Source organism: Camelina sativa, chromosome 14, assembly GCF_000633955.1.
Source record: "Camelina sativa cultivar DH55 chromosome 14, Cs, whole genome shotgun sequence".
NCBI lineage: Eukaryota > Viridiplantae > Streptophyta > Magnoliopsida > Brassicales > Brassicaceae > Camelina > Camelina sativa.
This window is the reverse complement of record NC_025698.1, coordinates 16,082,545-16,104,100: the sequence shown is the minus strand read 5'-3', so window position 1 is coordinate 16,104,100 and position 21,556 is coordinate 16,082,545. Positions and strand designations below refer to the sequence as shown.

Here is a 21,556-nt window from a genome sequence, read left to right as displayed (position 1 = left end):
ATTATCTTGGTTAAACATGATCATATTTTTATTCGATAACTTTTTATTCTACAAGAAAATGAGCAAAGACAACTTTTGACAATTTTATATGATTCATCGGATTCAAATTTTTATGGTTTTCTATATTTTGTTTTGTAGTTTAGTATTTTGAAATAAACTTTTATATGTAACCTAATACATATTTTTTTTGTTTCAGTTGAATTCATGGATATGAATCCTTAATTTTTTAAAATAGTATTTTTGCTAATGTTTCTTTTTGTAATGATTATAGTTGCAGAAAAATTATGGTGGATTCTGTTCATAACAAATTTATGGTAATTTTCTAAAAACTTGGATTTCTTTCTGTTTACAAATAGATTTAAATTATAATTCTAATTATATGTAACATATTACATAATTTTTTTGTTTCAGTAGAATACATGGATGTTCATTGATCATAATTGTGGATCTACAAAATTGAATATAATGAAATTCAGGTATTAATTTTTGCTAACCCGAATCCTTAAGTTTTTAAAATAATATTGTTACTAATATTTTTTGTAATGATTATAGTTGCATAAAAACTATGGTGGATTCTATTCATAAAAAATTATGGTAATTTTCTAAAAACTTTTATTTCTTTCTATTTACAAATAGATTAAATATTTTTATGACTAATATTTCTTCATAAATATTTGTGACTAATATTTCTTTTTCCTCTTAAATTGATAGAAAGATTAGGAAGAGTTGATCTTTAAATGCTAATCTATAAAATATAAAAAATAATACTTATCTCGATGAAGACGTTATTAGAAATCCAAGACGGAGACATTATTGGCAATGAATATTGCTTTGTCCTTCTACTCATGTTGCAACAGCAAAACTTTAGTTCGACTCATCAGCTAAGAGGTCGGCTACGGCATTCAAAGAGATTCACCGACTAAAACCAGCCTCAACTGCATATATATATATACAAATAATTAGTCAAATAAACGAGTATAAGTTATCTCGGTAATAACAAAGGAATAATAAACTATATAAGCAATAAGTGGTACAGCTTGAATCACCGTTTATGTATTCTTATAATTCACACTCATATATAATATAACTGTATACATACGTAAACCAACGAGATATTATACCAGCTATAAGCATGAGTCTTACCTCGGCAAACTAATAAATCAGTATATAAACATGTGTCGATCAGAAATCAAACATTATGTAATGAAATACACGTTCATGTACTTAGGAAAAATTAATTTATTATAATGAAATCAGATCAGCATATATTTAAGCAATAGTGACCAAAGAAATTGAATTAAATCAACCGAAGCATGGATATGTTGGCTTAGTTGTTTCATGTTGTAAAATACTTAGAGTGGATCTTGCATAACCGGCCTATACACAGCTTGTACAGAGTTTATATATGTCCAAGGAAATAAGGCCCGTTGGCCATTTCCTTAGTGCTTAGTCGGCTTAGTTTTTGGGTTTTGTATTTATTATATATATGTAACCTCGAGTTTACTCTATCAAGAATAATAAGAGAATCACAACTTTCGATTCTCTAGTTAACAACACGTTATCAGTATGATTGCCCTAGAGATCCAGCTGAGTAAAAACCCTAAACCCTTACCGCCGCCGTTCATCTTTCTTCTTCCATCAAAATCCTAAACCGTCGTCATTCCTCCCCTTTGTTCGAAACCAGTTCCTGTTTCGAAGATCTATTAGTGTTCACAAGCAAACCTGTGCTCGTGTTCAAGTTCCATCCGAAACCAGTTCGAGGTTCGTGATCCGGTACGTGTGTGGTTCGCGGTTCTGGGACGTGAGCGGTACAAGGAGCGGTCCGAGATCTGTTCGTGGGAAAGCACCTTGCAGTTTTGTTCGAGGTTCGTGGTTCGTGATCAAGGAATATCTGAGGTCTTTACTCCCAGATCAAAACCGGTCAGACCCCTTTTTGGTGTTAAGGTAAAATCGAAAACTTATGGGACCATATAATCGAACTTGGATCCTAAAACTATTGAACCCTAAAACATGCAAGTACACAACTAATGCAAACATGCCTTATTGCCTTGGACGATTTCAGTAATGACAGTCCGCGTATGCTAGTGAATCATCATTAGTTGTGAATGAAGCAAAGAATTTCTATACATTACTGAAATCGTGAATGGACATAAGAAGGTCCTAGAGACTATATCTGCACTAGCCACTGGTTTATACCATGCTAAGATTAACATGATAGAAGCTAACTTGGCAAAGAATAAAATGTTCAATGAACAGTTCACTCTATGGCATGACCGGCTTGGCCATCCGGGTTCGAACATGATGCGTAAATTGATTAAAATTCGAATGGGCACAGTCTTAAAGAGAGAAAAGTTATCCCTAAAAATCTCACGTGTGTAGCATGTGCACAAGGAAAACTTATCATACGACCATCACCAGTAAAAGTCAATAAAGAGACTTTAAATTTTCTGGAAAGGATACAAGGTGATATATGTGGACCAATACACCCACCTTGTGGGACGTTTAGATATTTTATGGTTATGATCGATGCATCAACCAGATGGTCACACGTTTGCTTGTTATCCACAAGGAACCTAGCATTTGCTAGGATGTTAGCTCAAATTATAAGACTAAGAGCACATTTTCCAGATTTTCCACTTAAGACTATACGTCTAGACAATGCTGGTGAATTTACATCCCAAGCGTTTAATGATTACTGTATGTCCATGGGGGTGAGTGTGGAACATCCTGTGGCACATGTCCATACACAAAACGGATTAGCTGAATCCTTCATTAAACGAATACAATTGATAGCTCGACCATTGCTAATGAGATCGAAGCTTCCTGTGTCGGCTTGGGGACACGCAGTCTTACATGCAGCAGAACTTATACGCATCAGGCCATCTAGTGAACACAAATATTCACCATCCCAACTATTATCGGGTCAAGAGCCAGACATATCCCATCTCAAAACATTTGGTTGTGCCGTTTATGTACCTATTGCTCCACCACAGAGAACTAAGATGGGACCTCAAAGGAGGATGGGAATATATGTTGGATATGAGTCTCCCACCATTATTAAGTATCTTGAGCCAACTACAGGAGATTTATTTAAGGCTAGATACGCGGACTGTCAATTTACAGAATCCGAATTTCCTATGTTGGGTGGAGAGACAAGCAAGCTGGTTAAAGAATTAACATGGAATCAAACATCCTTAAATTGGCAAGATCCTCGAACTCTAGCATGTGATGCAGAGGTTCAAAAGATTATTCATTTACAGAAGCTAGCTAATCAATTGCCAGATTCCTTTGCTGACCCAAAGAGAGTAACAAAATCGTACATACCAGCTTGTAATGCACCAGTACGTATTGATGTTCAGAAGGAACACAATCAAGTTGCTACAGAGTCTAAGCCACGTTTAAAACGAGGTAGACCATTAGGTTCCAAAGATAAGAACCCTCGGAAATCTAAGAAAGGTGCAAATCAAACCGAGGTTAAGGAAAATGCAGACATGGCCGCGGCAAATCCTAAGGTACCAAGTGAGGTTTGGGACGCTGAACCTCAAGGTCCTGAAGGTGTTGATAATAATGAGATCTCAATCAATTATATCATGTCTGGAATACAATGGAACCGTAAGGATGTCGACATTGATGAAGTATTTGCATATAAGGTAGCACTTGAGATAAATGAGGATCATGAACCCACGTCTATATTAGAGTGCACTCAAAGTAAAGATTGGCTAAAATGGAAAGAAGCCATTGACGTGGAGTTAAACTCTTTAAAGAAGAGAAGTGTGTTTGGTCCAATCTTAAGGACAACACCTACAATAAAACCAGTTGGACATAAGTGGGTCTTTGTAAGGAAGAGAAATGAGAAAAATGAAATCGTGAGATATAAGGCACGACTTGTAGCACAAGGATTCTCTCAAAGACCAGGAATAGACTATGAGGAGACATACTCCCCTGTGATGGATGCAACAACATTTAGGTACTTAATAAGTCTGGCTATAAGAGAAAAACTGGATTTGCGGTTAATGGATGTTGTAACCGCATACTTATATGTCCACTGGATAATGAAATTTATATGAGATTACCAGAGGGTTTTGAGCTCAAAGATAAGAGTGGTTCTCTAGAACATTACTGCATAAGGCTGAACAAATCCCTTTATGGACTGAAACAAAGTGGTCGAGTGTGGTATAATCGATTAAGTGGGTACTTAGCTAAAGAAGGCTGTAGGAATGACCCAATCAGTCCATGTATATTTATAAAGAAGTTTGCAAACAAAGGGTTTGTAATNTTAAGGACAACACCTACAATAAAACCAGTTGGACATAAGTGGGTCTTTGTAAGGAAGAGAAATGAGAAAAATGAAATCGTGAGATATAAGGCACGACTTGTAGCACAAGGATTCTCTCAAAGACCAGGAATAGACTATGAGGAGACATACTCCCCTGTGATGGATGCAACAACATTTAGGTACTTAATAAGTCTGGCTATAAGAGAAAAACTGGATTTGCGGTTAATGGATGTTGTAACCGCATACTTATATGTCCACTGGATAATGAAATTTATATGAGATTACCAGAGGGTTTTGAGCTCAAAGATAAGAGTGGTTCTCTAGAACATTACTGCATAAGGCTGAACAAATCCCTTTATGGACTGAAACAAAGTGGTCGAGTGTGGTATAATCGATTAAGTGGGTACTTAGCTAAAGAAGGCTGTAGGAATGACCCAATCAGTCCATGTATATTTATAAAGAAGTTTGCAAACAAAGGGTTTGTAATAATAGCAGTGTATGTGGATGATTTAAACATCCTTGGGACCTCTGGTGAAATAACCCAAACATTATAATATCTCAAGGAAGAATTTGAAATGAAAGACCTAGGTAAGACTAAGTTCTGTTTGGGATTACAGCTTGAGTACATTGATAATGGAATCCTTTTGCATCAAATGACATATACAGAAAAGGTACTCAAGAGGTTTAATATGGACCAAGCTCACCCATTGACCAGCCCAATGGTTGTAAGGAGTCTTGATTCGGATAAAGATCCATTTGGTCCAAAGAAGGCCGATGAAGATGTTCTCGGTCCTTAAGTGCCATACCTCAGTGCTATAGGAGCGTTAATGTTCTTGGCTAGCCACACTAGATCGGACATATGTTTTGCCGTGAACTTCCTAGCAAGATTTAGTTCTTGTCCGACTAAAAGGCATTGGAACAGTGTTAAACATGTTCTGCGTTACCTACAAGGAACGACAGACTTTGGTTTATTTTATACTAACTATAACAAAGAAGGTTTAGTTGGTTTTGCTGATGCAGGTTACTTATCGGATCCACACAACTCTAGGTCTCAAACCGGCTATGTATTTACATACGATGGTACGGCGATCTCGTGGCGATCTATGAAGCAAAGTATTGTGGCCACTTCGTCTAACCATGCGGAAATCCTAGCAATTCATGAAGCCGGACGAGGGTGTGTATGGTTGAGGTCAATGACACAACATATTAGAGCGAATTGCGGTATGGTCAAAGACAAAGAGCCAACCGTAATCCATGAGGACAATACGGCCTGCATCGCACAGCTCAAGGAAGGATACATCAAGGGAGATCGGACGAAGCACATCCTACCCAAGTTCTTCTTCACACATAAACTACAAAAGACCGGAGAAGTTCAAGTGGTACAAGTGCAATCATGCGACAACTCAGCCGATCTCTTCACCAAAGCATTGTCGACTACTACATTCAAGAAGCTCATGCACCAGATTGGAATGTGGAGGCTTAAGGACTTTAGGGATGCTTAGAATAGGGGGAGCAATGCGTGCTGTACTCTTTTTCCTTCCCCGTGGTTTTGTCCCATTGGGTTTTCCTGGTAAGGTTTTAATGAGGCAGCATCCCCAAGCGTATTGCATCGATCCCTTAGCATCGGTACGGTTATATCATCCAAGGGGAAGTGTTTTAAAACACTTGGAGTGGATCTTCTATAACCGGCCCGTACAGGGCCCATGTACGTCCAAGGCAATAAGGCCCATTGGCCATCTCCTTAGTGCTTAGTCGGCTTAGTTTTTGGGCTTTGTATTTACTATATATATGTAACCTCGAGGTTACTCTATCAAGAATAATAAGAGAATTACAACTTTTGATTCTCTAGTTTACAACACTTCAGTGCTTATATAATGAAGAACTATCCATACGAGGATAAATTAATCATTAATTGATGTATATATTATGTCTTATTCACAGTTGCAGTAGCATATTATCTAATGTATAACCGATTCACAAAATAAACATGAACGACAAATTAATACAAATTAGACACAATACTAATCAGAGGCATAAGTCGATTATAAAGGAAAGCAACATAAAGAATAAGAAGAAATATTATAAAGAAAGAATATTAATTGGATTTGGGACTTTATATTTCAGAAGTTTTTCAAGAAAGAAAAAGATTAAGGAAGATTAGGAAGAGTTTTTTATAACAATTTACAATTATTGTTTATTTTAAATTGCTTTAGATGGATAAATAATATATAATAAATTGTAAATTTCTCATTTTGTTTAGTAAAAAAATCAGAAATCTAAATTTTATATCTCATTTAAAATTTAAAAGTAATAGAAAATAAATACTAGAATATATTGCAAATATTTCTTTGATAATATATTTGTTTTTAAAATTACTAAATTTCTACAGACCTTTTGTTTCACTTTTAAAATTATTTTTATTTTAAAAACGAAAATTAGAAAAAAAACGGAAATCAAATATTCATATCCCATTTATTTTTTTTAAATGGAAAATAAATACTAAAATCTTTTGTAAATTTCTATAGATAATTATGACGGTTTGATTTGGATAGAAGGAACTGAAAATCTCGAGAGGATATATTACAAATATCCATTTAATTTGAAGATATGACACAATCTTTTGTGATCTCGACAAAATCTCATAAGGTTGCTGTAAATCTCCGGAAACACCATGTTATTCCGGCTGGATACTCTATCACCAAAAGGAGGAACAAAGATTCTAAATAAGACAAAAGGTCCTGACAATTAAAATGTATATATATTGAAAATATAAACGAGTAATTTTAACAAATTATTTTTCTTTCACTTTTAAAAATAATTTTTTTTAAAAAATAAATTATTATTTTTTAAACGAAAATTAGAAAATCTCATAAAGAAAATAATCATATTCCATTTTAAATTATTAAAAAATGGAAAATAAATACTATTGTTGAAGATTAAATTATAGCTTCTCGTTTAGTTAATTCTTTTCCATTTACATTTTTGTTGGAATCCTTTTAGCCTCATAATTAATTTACTTTTTGGTTTGTTAAATTAGTTGAACTATTATTTAAAAATATATTTTCCCACACAAATTTATAAAAGAATTGAATTAGTGATATATTTGACCACAAAAAAGTTTTGACAATAATTGTTTTTAAAAAAGTTTTTGCCCACACAAGTCAAATTGTTATTTTGTTAATTGAATCTAATTTATTTTTTTCGCAAAACAAAATTATAAATAAGTGTTTAACTTTACTGTTGTAGGTCTAATGTTGACGCGGGCTTAGATGGAAAATATATGTTTAACTGAAATAGAACTAATGTTGCGATCGAGTGGAACGTCTCTTACGGTCTTTGAGAAAATGCCTAAACCAGATAATAGTATGATGAACACATGTGTAAATACGCTTATCGCATATGAGAGAATATATAAGCCTCATAAACAACAGGAATTGTACAATGAGTTGTTACATGTGCTAACTGAGGAGCAAAGACGTGTTTATGAAGAAATCAATCACTCTGTGAATCACGACAAAGGTGGTATGTTTACTGTTCATGGATTTGGTGGTACTGGGAAAACTTTCTTGTGGATTATTCTTGGTGCTGATTTAAGGTCTAAAGGTAATATTATTCTGAATGTTGCTTCAAGTGGTATAAATGCTTTGCTTTTGGAAGGTAGTAGAACAACTCATCCAAGATTTGGTATTTCAATCAATTTTAATGAATATTATGTGTGTAAGATCGATGTCGAATCTGATCTTGCTGACTTAATTAGAGAAGCAAAGCTCATAATATGGGACGAGGCTCCAGTGATGAACAAGTTTTGTTACGAAACTTTGGATAGGAGTTTGCAAGATATCATGAGGTGTGACCAGATTTTTGGAGGTAAAGTTGTTGTGTTAGGAGGTGATTTTAGACAGATTCTACATTTTATTACAGAAGGAGGAAAAGTAGCGACAGTTTTAGCATCTATCAACTCATTTGTTCTTTGGAATAGTTGTAAGGTTCTTAAACTTACCGAAAATTTGAGACTTCGCAAGGCACGTAATAGTATGGATGCGGGTGCTCTCGCCACTTTTACAAAGTGGCTTCTTGATATCGGGGATGGCAAAATCAATGAAATAAATAGTGGAGATATGGAGATAGAAATTCCGGATGATTTATTAATTAATACAAGTGGAAATCCTATTCAAGCAATAATTAAAGAAATCTACGCTGAAAATTTTGCAAGCAGAACTGATCCAACGTTCTTTAGGGAAAGAGCTATTCTAAGTCCAAGAAATGATGATGATGATAAGATAAATCAATTTATGCTTAGTAAGCTACCAGATATGCAAATTAAATAGGATATAGAATATGAATATTGAAGTAATAATTAAAAGAATACTAATATTAAATATATATCTAAAATTCCATGTTTATTTTTTTACTAGGTATTAGCTCACTCTACGCGTGAGTTCTTACGTAATCGCTATTCTATTTTGAAAAAATAATATAAATTAATATATTATTAATATTTTTTTTTTTTGGTGTACATCAAAATTTAAAGACTACGTAATATGAAATTAAATAAAACAAAGAAATCAAATTTTTTTTTGATGATAATATATTTAGTGCAATTAAGTCATATTGTATCTTATATGCCATATATTTTTGTAGTTGTAGTCATATTTCAAAATCATTGTGATATATATTTTCATAAAATTTATTTTGTGGTGTAAATTATGCATATTTTTTATTTATTTATGGTGATAGTTTAAATAGATTTAAAATGTTTCAATTAAGAAAAAATCAAAATAATAAATAGTAAGTTTGCAATGTCTCATACATATATAACTAAGTGAGTCTAACCATAGATTATTAGACTAATACATTTTCCATAAAAAACAAAAAAAAAACAGCAACTACTTTATTAGGTTATTATCTTAAAGTCTTTAATTGTGTCTCGACTTTGATTTATATGAAATGATAATGTTTCATATAGAAAAAGATAATTAAAGTATATATCATATATTACATGTATATCCTATTCAAATAAATTGAAACTTTTATTAAGTTAAGATATCATTGGTTAAATCAAGGGAAAATAATGATATTGTATAATTTATAAAATTATGTGAGATTTGAAATATGAGGCTATGAGGGTTATAGTGAGATATATTTCTTTCTTATAATAGATAATACAGAAATCGATGTATCAAAAATAACTATTTGAGAGTTACAAAAGTGCAATTAAATGCATACTAATACATTTTTAACATGTTTTATTATATTAAATTAAATTCATTGAGAACACTACTATGATAGTATGATATTATTATGGGAGTTACAAACAAACTTTTATACTTTTCCAGGTTCTAAAATTAAAACCCATTTAATTTAAAAGTGAGTGTTGGTGGATCCATAATTTGATTCAAAAGTATAAAATATTATACATTGATCGTTTAAAAGAAATAGGAACATCTAATTCTCAAATAAACCTGATTTTTCTGTTAAAACAAACATATGTGAATTTAAATTTAACTATGGAAATTTAAGAAATAAATATGAATAGATTAGAAAGACAAGAAATATAAAGAAATATTTTATTTTTATATAAATAAAATAAAAATTGAAAACAATGTTAAATATATATAATACTTTCTAAATTACAATATAGAATGAAACTCTTACAACACATGTGAGATATAACAACATTTGATATTGGTGGGAGAGGAGGAGAGAATGATTACTTATAAGATGATAATCCAAATTAGATCATGGAGATGAATCTTTAAAAATAAGAAAAATGTAAAATATATATCATGTCGTCTCTAAAATTAAACTTTAGCATTAAAAATTTACAATGATATTTCAATTGTTTTTTTGTAACCCATACAACAAAAATAAGAAATCAAAAACAAACAAAAAAACAAAAAAATAATATGAGGTATTGTGGAAGAGAATGAGAGAAGTGGAATAGAATGAGAGAATGTGAAAATGAGAAACTAAAAGAATACCAATATGAGAGAATGAGAGAATGCTTATTTATACGATAAGAATTGATGGAAATTACACTAAGAATTATGGAGTTACAATAATAATTTATTGTGTTTGAATAAAATTGAGTGGTGGAATATGTTTAATGCATAATTTATTTTACTTTCAGTTATAATTTTATTTTAATGTGTGAGTTAAATGTATTGTATTAATTGGGTCTTAAATATTGTTTAAAGAAATTCAACAATTAGGAATAGATTAGAAAGGTAAGAAATATAAAAGAAATATTTTATTTTTATATAAATAAAATTACAATTGAAAACAATATTAAATACATATAACACTTTCTAAATTAAAATATAGAATGAAACTCTTACAACACATATGAGATATAACATTTGATATTGGTGGGAGAGGAGGAGAGAATGATTACTTATAAGATGATAACCCAAATTAGATAATAGAGATGAATCTTTAAAAATAAGAAAATGTAAAATATATATCATGTAGTCTCTAAAATAAAAAATTATCATTAAAAATTTACAATGATATTTCATTTGTTTTTTGTAACCCATAAAACAAAAATATGAAATTAAATCAAAAACAAAAAAATGAAAAATGATTTGAGGTATTGTGGAAGAGAATGAGAGAAGTGGAAGAGAATGAGAGAATGTGAAAATGAGAAACTAAAAGAATGCCAATATGAGAGAATGAGAGAATGATTATTTATATGATAAGAATTGATGGAAGTTACATTTAGAATTATGGAGTTACAATAATAATTTATTGTTTGTATAAAATTGAGTGGTGGAATATGATTAATGCATAATTTATTTTATTTTCAGTTATAATTTTATTTTAATGTGTGAGTTAAATGTATTGTATTAATTGGGTATTAAATATTGTTTAAAGCAATTATACAATTAGAAAGCAAATAAAAAAATAAAAAAAAAATTAGAAAGCATTATATGAAAATCAACTAATAGGGAGAGACTAAAACCTTACTTTTATGTATATGATTTACAGGTGAAGAGAGACGATATCTTAGCTCTGATGGTATTGAAACGTCAGATACAAGTGCTCATGATAATATGATCTACACTCATGAATTCCTAAACAATATACAAGTTTCTAGATTGGCAAGCCATGTTTTAACGTTGAAAATAGGAGCACCTATCATGTTGCTAAGGAATATAGATCCTAAGGGAGGTTTGTGTAACGATACGAGGTTAAGTATTACTCAGATGGCCAATCATGTAATCGAAGCAAGAATCGTGATAGGAAAAAAGGTTGGTGATAGAGTATTTATCCCTAGGATGTATGTTAGTCTACCTGATGCAAAGTTTCCCTTTTGTATGAGGCGACAACAGTTTCCTATTACTGTGGCGTTTGCAATTATTATAAACAAAAGTCAAGGTCAGACGCTAGAACATGTTGGATTGTTTCTACCGAAATCGGTTTTCACACATGGACAGCTTTATGTTGCCTTCTCTCGAGTCACAACCAGAAAAGACTTAAAGGTGTTATTTACAGATAGAGATGGGAAATACCAGAAGTTGTTTTCAAAGAGGTATTTGAGACTGTATAATTATGGTTTATAGTTGGATAATTGTTTTGGATATTTAGACTTGAATTATATTTCTTCTCTTAAATAAAGTGATTTTCAATATCTTTAACACTACCTCTATTTTATAGTCATATATAGACTTTCACATTAGAGAATACCAGTTTCTAATTTAGACTTATTCTATATTATAAAATAATAGATAAATACATTGTAGATGGTCTAAAATATTATTTAATATTTACACATGATTATATTTTATTTGGTTTCAACAATGTTGTTTGAAAACATATAATTGTTAGCTGTATCATAAAGTGTATATATAATTTTACATCATATCTATTAACTACAAACTTTACCTTTAATCTGTAGTTATAAATATAATAATAAAATATTAAAAATATTTAATAGTCATACAAAAGTTGAGACACTAAAACGATTAAGACGCAACGTTTAATCGTGACTATTTGTATTCTTACTAATCTGGAATCCCCTTTTCGTTTTCGATAACAAAGAAGAAACAGAAAAAACCCTAATTTTAGAAAATCATGAGATTCGGTAAAATTGCTGATCTTCTTTCCAGAATAACTAATTGGCGTATACACGCCAAGGTTTTACATTTTTGGAGTATCTGCGAGTTCTTCACAAAAAAAGTACTGCTTCTTGTGGACGTAGAGGTTAGCGTCGTTAATTGAACATCATTCTTACTTAAATTTCAATTTTTAACAGTTCTTATATATACAACTTCGTACACAATTGTTATTAAACTGTGAATGATAACACAATCGAAGCTACCTTTTTACCAAATACACTCGCTAAACTCTGGAAATATAGTTACCCACTAAACTAGACTTGACGTTTTTCTTTTCCGATCATAAATAATTTACTCGGTTGACTTATAATTAAGTTGAGCGTATAGCATATCATCTTCATACCCATGTTTTGAAAATATTTCAAATAAATCAGTAATAATTAAAATACGTAACCAAACTAAAATATGGAACTATCAGCCGATCAAGCTTTATATACTTTTCTACATTTCCAAAGTGGAAAGTGATGATTACATCCCAAGAGAATTTTCAAATGTCTCTATTAACAAATGTGTGGAGGCTTATCGAATGTATACAATCTACATTTCCAATTGGGAAGAAAGCAGATCAGAAAATAGTAGAACGATCGATGCCTTTGGTTGCCAAATTTCATATTAACTCAAGAAACCGAAATATTCATATCCCATTTTAATTTTTTAAAAAATAGAAAATAAATATTACAATATATTGTAAATATTTGTTTCGAGAAAAATTTCTATTTTTGAAAATATTAAGTTTCTATAGATAATTATGAAAGTTTGACTTCAATAAAAGGAACTAAAAAACTAAAAAGGATATACTACAAATATCTATTTAAGTTGAAGATATGGCACAATCTTCTATAATCCCAAAAAAATCTCATAAGGTTGCTACAAATCTCCTGTAAAAAACTATGTTTTTCGGCTAGATACTCCATCACTAAAAAGATGAGCAAAAACTCTAAATAAGATAGAAGATCCTGACGATTATAATTAGAAAGAGGATCAAAGAAAACAAATTAGAAAAAAACTATTGAAAATAAACACAAAATATTTTTTTTAAAAACAAAAATTAGAAAAAAAATTAGAAATCAAATATTCATATCCCATTTACCATTTTAGAAAAATGAAAAATAAATACTATAATCTATTATAAATATTTGTTTCGAGAAAATTTCTATTTATAAAATTGTTATCAATATAGAGGCGCTCAGTCACAACATTCGATTCTAATGAATCGGATTTATTATTATGTGATTTTGATTGTTTATCTATGGTGAGATGCTATGTTTTACTGTTTTCATGAATTGAATTTCTAATTGTAGTTATAATTTTAAAATATTAATATTTTTTAACTGATTTTTGTATGAATTTTAACCTATTTTTATTGAAATCATACGCCAATATAATGTCCATGAATGGTAAGTTATCCGATGCTAACCTACAAATATTTTAAATTAGTTTTGTTAATTACATTTGGTCACGAATGCTCGCGGGTAACTCCCCTAACTATATTACTTTATGTTTATATTAGAAAAATTATTTTCGTTCCTTATTATTGAAGATTAAATTATAGCTGCTCTTTTGGTTAATTCCTTTCTATTTACATTTTTGTTGGAATTCTTTTTAGTCTTATAATTAATTTACTTTTTGGTTTGTTAAATTAGTTGAACTATTATTTAAAAATATATCTGTCTATACATGCGTATAAAAGAATTGAATTAGGGGGAGGTATTGGTTTAGGATTTAGAAAGAATTTTAATGACTTTATGTTCTTGTTGATTGTATTAGAATCATAGAAAATTGAAAGTTAAAAATGAAAGATTCTAAGAGATTGTTTAGGAAGTTTTTTAAAATCTTGATGATTTGTTTTTTCTAATCTTGTAAAATCTTTCTATTTGATGAAAGAGTTTTCATGACTTTTGTTATGAAGGAAATGATATAAAATCCTAAACCAATAACATAAAATTTGAATTCATTAACAATCCAAGATTCTTTTGTTTTACTTGAATAACATAAAACTTTTAATGACTTTATAAAACTCTTAATCCAATAACACTAGATTTATCAAGATTTTAGATAACTTTTTACAAATCCACAACCAATAACACCAAATTTTTAAAGAGTTTTTAAAAGTCTTGATTGAATAACAACATATTTTACCTAACTTTTAAAGTCATTAAAATTCTTTCTAAATCCTAAACCAATACCTCTCCCTTAGTATTATATTTGATCATAAAAAAGTTTAGACAATAATTGTTTTAAAAAAGTTTTGCCCCGCACAAGTGTGCGGGAAACTCCCTAGTTAGTCTCTATGTGGGTTGTAAGATTAGACAATAATAACCCACTTTTTATATTACCTCTAACTGCTAGCTATTACTTATTATATATGTATCTCTTAACAGCAATTTAAGTGTTCATCAACTATATGAGAGCTTCATAGTTCTGAAGCAAGGAATGAATATAAATTATAAACAACACAAACAACAACGCTCACCTTGGTTTAGTAACCGATATGCGTGTGGAAGCACATGCAAGAATGGAATAAGATTATGACGCTCCGCAAGTAACTCCGAAAGATACCTGCCAAAACAGAAACATTTGCATAGTATCCAAATTAGTAAAGCCTCAACAACAGAGCAAACGTACAGGCAGAAACATGTTCCACTCAAAAAGCTCAGGAGCTCAGGATATAGTCAAGCTTTACTATGAAAGCTAGCGTATTTTTTCGATTCTGTATTTTCCAATCTCATCAGATCATAAATTCTCTCTTCTTGCACCTATTTTCCATAGTCTAGGTATCTTTTAAAAGGGTGTTGCATGATCTATCATTCACAAAGTATGATTAAAAAAATCAAAAGTAGCAAAGAGGAAGAATCAAACCATTACAATCGCGTCTTTGCACTTGATTCCATCAACAATCCTGCGAAAAAAAGAAAGAAAGGAAAACACCTTTAGGTTGTACGTATGCACGTAAAAATAAATTGAACGTTACTTGAAAAATCTTAACATATCAAAAATAAATAGAAATGGGATAAAAATTGAAAATTTTATTAACCTGATGCCATTCTTGTCAATGTGAAGCACATACATATCTTATCGGTTAATCATCTTGAAGCCCTCGAGTTCTCTGGTAAGTTGTCGTGTTTTCCTGCTTAACCCATAAAAAACACTGCATTAAGCCTTTGGAATTGTGATGAAGCCATTTATGTTTTATTATCTCCATTGTAGATGATAATGATGAATATAGATTATTAGAAAAAGGATATAGCGGGGAGAAAGATAAAATATATATTGTACCAAAATTAAAGCTCTGCGTGAGATAGGTAAGATTTTTCTAATTTTGATGATGATTTAGGCAATGTTACTTTCTCGAATATGTCGCGAAATATATGGAGAATATACCATTTAATTTGTTTCTCAATTAATGACTGAACCATCAAAATATTTCCTTATCTATTGTGAATATTTATTTTTGATATATACTAATTATTGTTAGTATTTAATTTTTTTGATTTTTGATTTTTGGATAATAAATGCCAATGACATTCCTTGTAAATAGGTATGAACTTAAGGAATTTTTTCATAAATGTTTCTGAAAATGTATATATAGATATTAAAAAAATAATTAAAATACATCAATGAGCGTTTCTATTACTATGCAGATGATCTTATAATCATAAAAGAGACACTAACGGGCCCTTCTAGATTTCACAAATCTAGAATTCAGGATTGCCTATCAGTTAGAGGGAAATACATTTTTAATTATTCTCTTTTAAACCAAACGTACACAATAATTGAGGGAAGGTACAAAGGAGTTAGGTGGTTTGGTCCCATATATTGATAAGTAGTTCTCATGAGATTGAGAGAGCAGATACGTGTATGGTGTCAATGAACGAGCGGTGGTGTGTGCAGTGGGTGTAGATTTTTTGTTTGAAATTGGACAACAACAACCAAAACGTGCCATTGTTAATAATAACCAAATATTAGCAAAATTATAATAATAAAACAATAGTGACATATATAATTCAAATATCATTACTAAAAAACATTTGTATATATATATCTTATATACTACAAAACAAGAAATACAAAGAGAAAAAGAAAAAAGAAAGAATATTCCCGTGATGAAACACGAATATCATCTAATAATATCAAATCTTTATTTACTAAAAACAAATAGACTTGCAACATATTATACATCAACAAATTTATCTACCCAATAATCGGATAAGTATGCGTATAATGGTAACACAGGAATACTCTGTTCATTCCTAAAGAAATTAGCACTATCAACTCTAGTTTTAATCTTCACCAACCTCTCGAAATTACCTGCGAAATACTTTTTACCGTAACGGTTACCTTCAACATAGCTACGTGTTTTCCCATTGTGTACGTTAGTCCCCAAATCAACATCACGATAATTATAAAACGACTGTCTCGGATTCTTGGAAACAAAAGGTGTCATGAATTGGTACAACTCCCTCGTCAGTTCAATATACTGGTCGGTTAACCTATTTTCTTTCCAATTCGCAGCATACTGAATCTTCCAGAGATTCCCGGCTCTGTATGGGAATGGAGTCGCCGTTGACGAAATCCTCGCCATTGCACCGCCGTATGGATTGAAAGCCATTGTAGGGATTTCAAGCTCGATCATTTTCTTCAAGATTGATTCTAAACCGGTTTTTGAAATCCGTTCACGTACGTAATCTGATTTTCTCTTGAGATAGTTTGTGGTTTGATTCCTATCGAGTAGAACTTTCTCCGATGAACCAACTTGGATATTTGTCCAGAAAAACACAGATTGGACCCAGCTCGTTTCGATACAATCAGGCCGGACCAGACCCAGTTCAGGGAATCTCCGGTTTAATATCGACAGAAGAGTTGTTGTGTCACCAAGAAACATACCTATGAATGTTGCCCTAACGGTCTTTTGAGATGAAACGGTGCCGTTTACTACGTCGATGAATAATCTTATGAAGAGTTCGTCAGGTAGCTCCGGTGCGACTTGTTGCCACCGGTAAACAATCTCCGTCGCATCTTGCTCTTGTGTCCGGGAGATATTGAAAACGTTAACGGTTTGAGGGACTTCGACGAGGTTTAATTTGTAAGCTAAAACGACGCCGTAGCTACTTCCTCCTCCGTTTATTGCCCAGAAGAGATCTTCTCCCATTAGTTTTCTATCTAAAATGTTTCCTACAAATTTTTTAAAAATACAGAAAGAAAATATTTTCAAAAATATATAAGTATTCAGGGTAATGAAAGTGTAACAGAAAAAAATATATATATAATTATTTTAATACGATTTTTTGTCAAAGTTTTTTCTTTTTTACCTATTTGGCCAAAATCACTATCCTAATGAATTCGACTGATACTATAAAATTTCATTAGCATATAAAATAATGAAGCTAGAGATATTGTTTATACCATTGACGTCGACCATTCTTGCATCGAGTGTATTATCTATGGTGAGACCGTATTTTCTCATCATGTTACCATAACCTCCGCCGCTAATATGGCCACCGACACCAACTGTCGGACAAACTCCGGCGGGATAAGCGAGAGTTTTGCTCTTCTCCCATATGTGGTAATAAACTTCTCCGAGGGTGGCACCGGTTTGGACCCACGCGGTCTTACTCGCCACGTCGACTTCAACCGACCGAAGATTAAACATGTCGAGGACGAAAAATGGTTTGCCAGAGTGTGTAACATATGACAAGCCATCGTAGTCGTGGCCACCGCTTCTTATTTTCATCTGAAGATTGTGGTGTTTGCCGCAAGTCACCGCGGCTTGGACGTGGGATTCGTGTGTTGCGGCGATGATAAGGAAGGGTTTTGGAGTGTTCGACGTGTTGAACCGGAGGTTACGTATGTTGGCTTCTAGTATGGAGGAGTATGAGCCGTTTCCGGCGAAAAACAAGGCGGGGGAGATGGGATGTTTGTGGTCGGAGTTTAAGGTTAGGCATTGTGTGAAAGTCTCGGATGATACTAATGGTGAGTTTGATTCCCATATGAAGACGAAGAAGAATGGAAACAGAACCAACATAATACTTGGATATCTCATTTTTAGAGATTGAACCAATGTAATACTTGGATCTTTCATTTTTAGAGATTGCACCTTGAGCTAGGTAAAGAAAAAAATTAAATGACTAGATTTATGAATGTCAGTCGATGATTTTGGGATAATATAACCGATGCTCACGGTGTAAAACGAACGGTGACCAGCCATTTAAACGTCTACAACATAAAAAAATTAGAAATTATTCTTATACAAAAATACCAATCATAAAAAGAAAAATACAATGTAAAGTGAATTTAGTGCAGTGTGGTAGGAGGTAAGCCCATTTGTAGAAGACACCATCACACCAATGACCGAGTCCTGCTTTCTACGAATGTAGGAATTTGGCTAATGGGTCGGTTAGTATTGGCCTTATGGTTGACAAAAAAAAAAAAAAAAAAAAANAAAAAATACAATACTCTAAACAAAAATTAGAAAACAACTACTTAATAGATATTTTTAAATACATGAATTTATATAACCACTAGATGAGAACCCACCTGATGTGCGGGTTTAAAGTTTTATAAATTAGATTAAATTTAATAAAAATATATTAAAATTTGTTGTACATTATTTATAAATTTTATTTTTGTTATAATACACTGATTTATATCCATATACAAATCTTTTATGTGTGTTACTCATTTTTTATGTATTTTTTTACACCTAAATTTTTGTTTATGTTACAAATATATTCTTTATCACCACCTAGAAAATGTTTATATGAACACATTAAGCCAACTATTTTACTTTCATTTCTGCATAGTTTTTTTAATTACTAACATTTTGAATAAAAAATATATTATATAATATACTAATCAATGATGTATCAACACAATAATGTATGACCACCACAGAAAAAACCTCGACTCCGCCCTCATCCCTTATGGAGAGAACCTTGTGTCCAACCTCCTTTACGATGGAGAGAACCTTGGCTCCGCCTTCCTCCCATAGGGAGATAACTTTGCATCCAACCTCCTCCACCTTCCTCCCTTGGAGAGATAATCTTGCATCCAACTTTCTCCACTATAGAGAGAACATGTTCACGTTTTTTTGCTATCTCAAATTGGCTTGCTCTAACAACCAATGAAAATATAAACTTTTTCTATCGTCACAAAATCTTTTGATAGTAACTAATGTTAAATTTCCCAATGTATTCGTCTAGGAGGCTTTAAAAACTTGTTTACCGACTCTACAAATCAACAAATGATATGTTCATGTGTTTTGTCCTCGCTCGCACAATTTCGACAATCACTTCCAAGAAGGTCATCCACAATGGTCACCCACAATGAAGTTCTCTCAGGAACTTTGACCGGAAAAATAAGTGCATTTTGGTGACATATGTGGCCAAATCAATTCTTTTAAACTTTTCCGCAAACCAAGGTGTCACAGTCTTTGAGCTCATATTGATCTATCAACAACGATTTTTTTTTTTTAATTTATCTATCTATGTTTGTTGTAAGCTTGTGTTTGATTAGCCTATTTTGTCTATCCATTAGGTTGATGAGCTTCTACTCGTTATCTCCCTTTGGGATTGAATGAATAATTGGTAACAATTATGTTTGCAAAAAAAAGAAGGGTTTATGACCAACCGTTGAAAAATTAGAAGAAAATTAATTTGACATAATTAAATAAACAATAGAAAATTATAAGCACAATAATATATGAATCCCAAATAATTCAAAAATAGAAATATAAATTAAATAAAAAATCTAAAAATACTACAATAAATTATAAAATATAGTATTAGGAAAAGAAAATGCATATATTAATTTTTTTTTGGGTCAACATATTAATATTACCTATTCCCAACTGAAAAAAAGTAAAAAGTAGGAGAAAATTTTGATTTAAAAAATAAGAAAAATTTACCTTCCCATTAAAATAAATTTTCCAATTAAAAAAAATTAAAAGCAGTGTTTTTGAAGAAATTATTTAAATATAAGACGATCTATGTTTATATATAAGTGAGTATTTACAAAATTTAAAATTAATAATTAACTGTATATTTTCCTTAATCCCTTTTTTGTAGAATTAATAACTTAAAATTAAAAATAAGTAAATAATATTTTAGTTTCGAATTTTATGATATATATATATATATAATCTCATAATAATTATTTTAAAAAACTTTGTATTTTTTTAATAAATTATGTAATTTTTGATAATTATCTTTTTACATTATTAATATTTTTTTAAACAAAATATTTTATTTTTGTTGTAATCAAATTTCTCTTTTTAAATATTAACTTTTACACTTGTCAAATTTTCTGAGATTGATAACTTGACACATGTCAAAATCTTGTTAATGACTAACTTTCAAAACTCAACTTTATATAATAACATGTATGTGACGATACAACTTATACTGTAAATTAAATCTATATAGTTAGAAAATTGGGAAAATATATATTTACGTAATTTTAGACGGTTAAAATGATCGTTTTTAGTTACCATCTAGATCGCTTTTTTAAACACGGTTTAAACTGATATCGAAGATTATGCATTATGCCAAAATATTTGACGAGAAGATTATGCAAAGTTGTCCCAAATATTTTAATTTAGGCTATGGAATTGAATGGGACACCAGTGGAAGACTGGAAATAAAGAGTTTCCGGTTGTGACTGTGAAGCAAATTGACAAAACGTGTCAGGAATTTGCTTTGTCCATTTAGGGCCTGACTGGTTCAAACGCTGCGGTTGCAGTTGCGGTTGCGGGAGATTGCGGAAGCGGGCGATTGCGGTTTCAAGTGTTATTAAGCGTTTTAAACGACTGGTTTAGCGGTTTAAAATTGGTGCGTTTGCGGGAGGTTTACGACTGGTGGATCAGCGGGTGCAATAGCGGTTGAAACATAATACATGTGATATATAATATATAAATTTTAAAAACACCTATTTTTTTATTAAACTTGATTTATAATTAAAATTTATTAAAAAGGTACTAAAATAATTATTCAAAAAACAAATAAATTTCATATTGAAATACTTATTCCTTTATGCATTTGGCTTTTCACTAAAAATTTAATCAAATAATTTGATAAATGACAAAACATATGCTTTAGATTGTAGATCTTTTCTCTTTTCTCTTAGATCTTGGCTCAGTAGTTTCATCGGTAGGAATAGTCATGTGAGA

At 31.1% G+C, this 21,556-nt stretch overlaps 1 protein-coding gene and 1 long non-coding RNA gene across 5 annotated transcripts; both read right to left on the bottom strand.

The window, feature by feature from the left end:
• On the bottom strand, nucleotides 496-15,743 carry LOC104741678. Of its 4 annotated transcripts, XR_760357.1 has the most exons (5): nucleotides 15,670-15,743; nucleotides 15,428-15,523; nucleotides 15,253-15,292; nucleotides 14,867-14,952; nucleotides 496-935 (listed from the first exon to the last, which is right to left on the bottom strand). It is a non-coding gene; the product is annotated as an uncharacterized LOC104741678 (long non-coding RNA). The 4 variants fall into 4 exon arrangements; XR_760355.1 differs by lacking the exon at nucleotides 15,670-15,743 and having other exon boundaries at nucleotides 15,428-15,601; XR_760356.1 differs by lacking the exons at nucleotides 496-935; nucleotides 15,670-15,743 and adding an exon at nucleotides 6,820-6,968 and having other exon boundaries at nucleotides 15,428-15,601.
• On the bottom strand, nucleotides 16,511-18,606 carry LOC104741677 (reticuline oxidase-like protein). The gene is made up of 2 exons (XM_010462576.2): nucleotides 17,797-18,606; nucleotides 16,511-17,565 (listed from the first exon to the last, which is right to left on the bottom strand). Exons 1-2 carry the CDS (start codon nucleotides 18,470-18,472, stop codon nucleotides 16,565-16,567), a joined length of 1,677 nt encoding a protein of 558 aa, XP_010460878.1. The 5' UTR covers nucleotides 18,473-18,606; the 3' UTR covers nucleotides 16,511-16,564.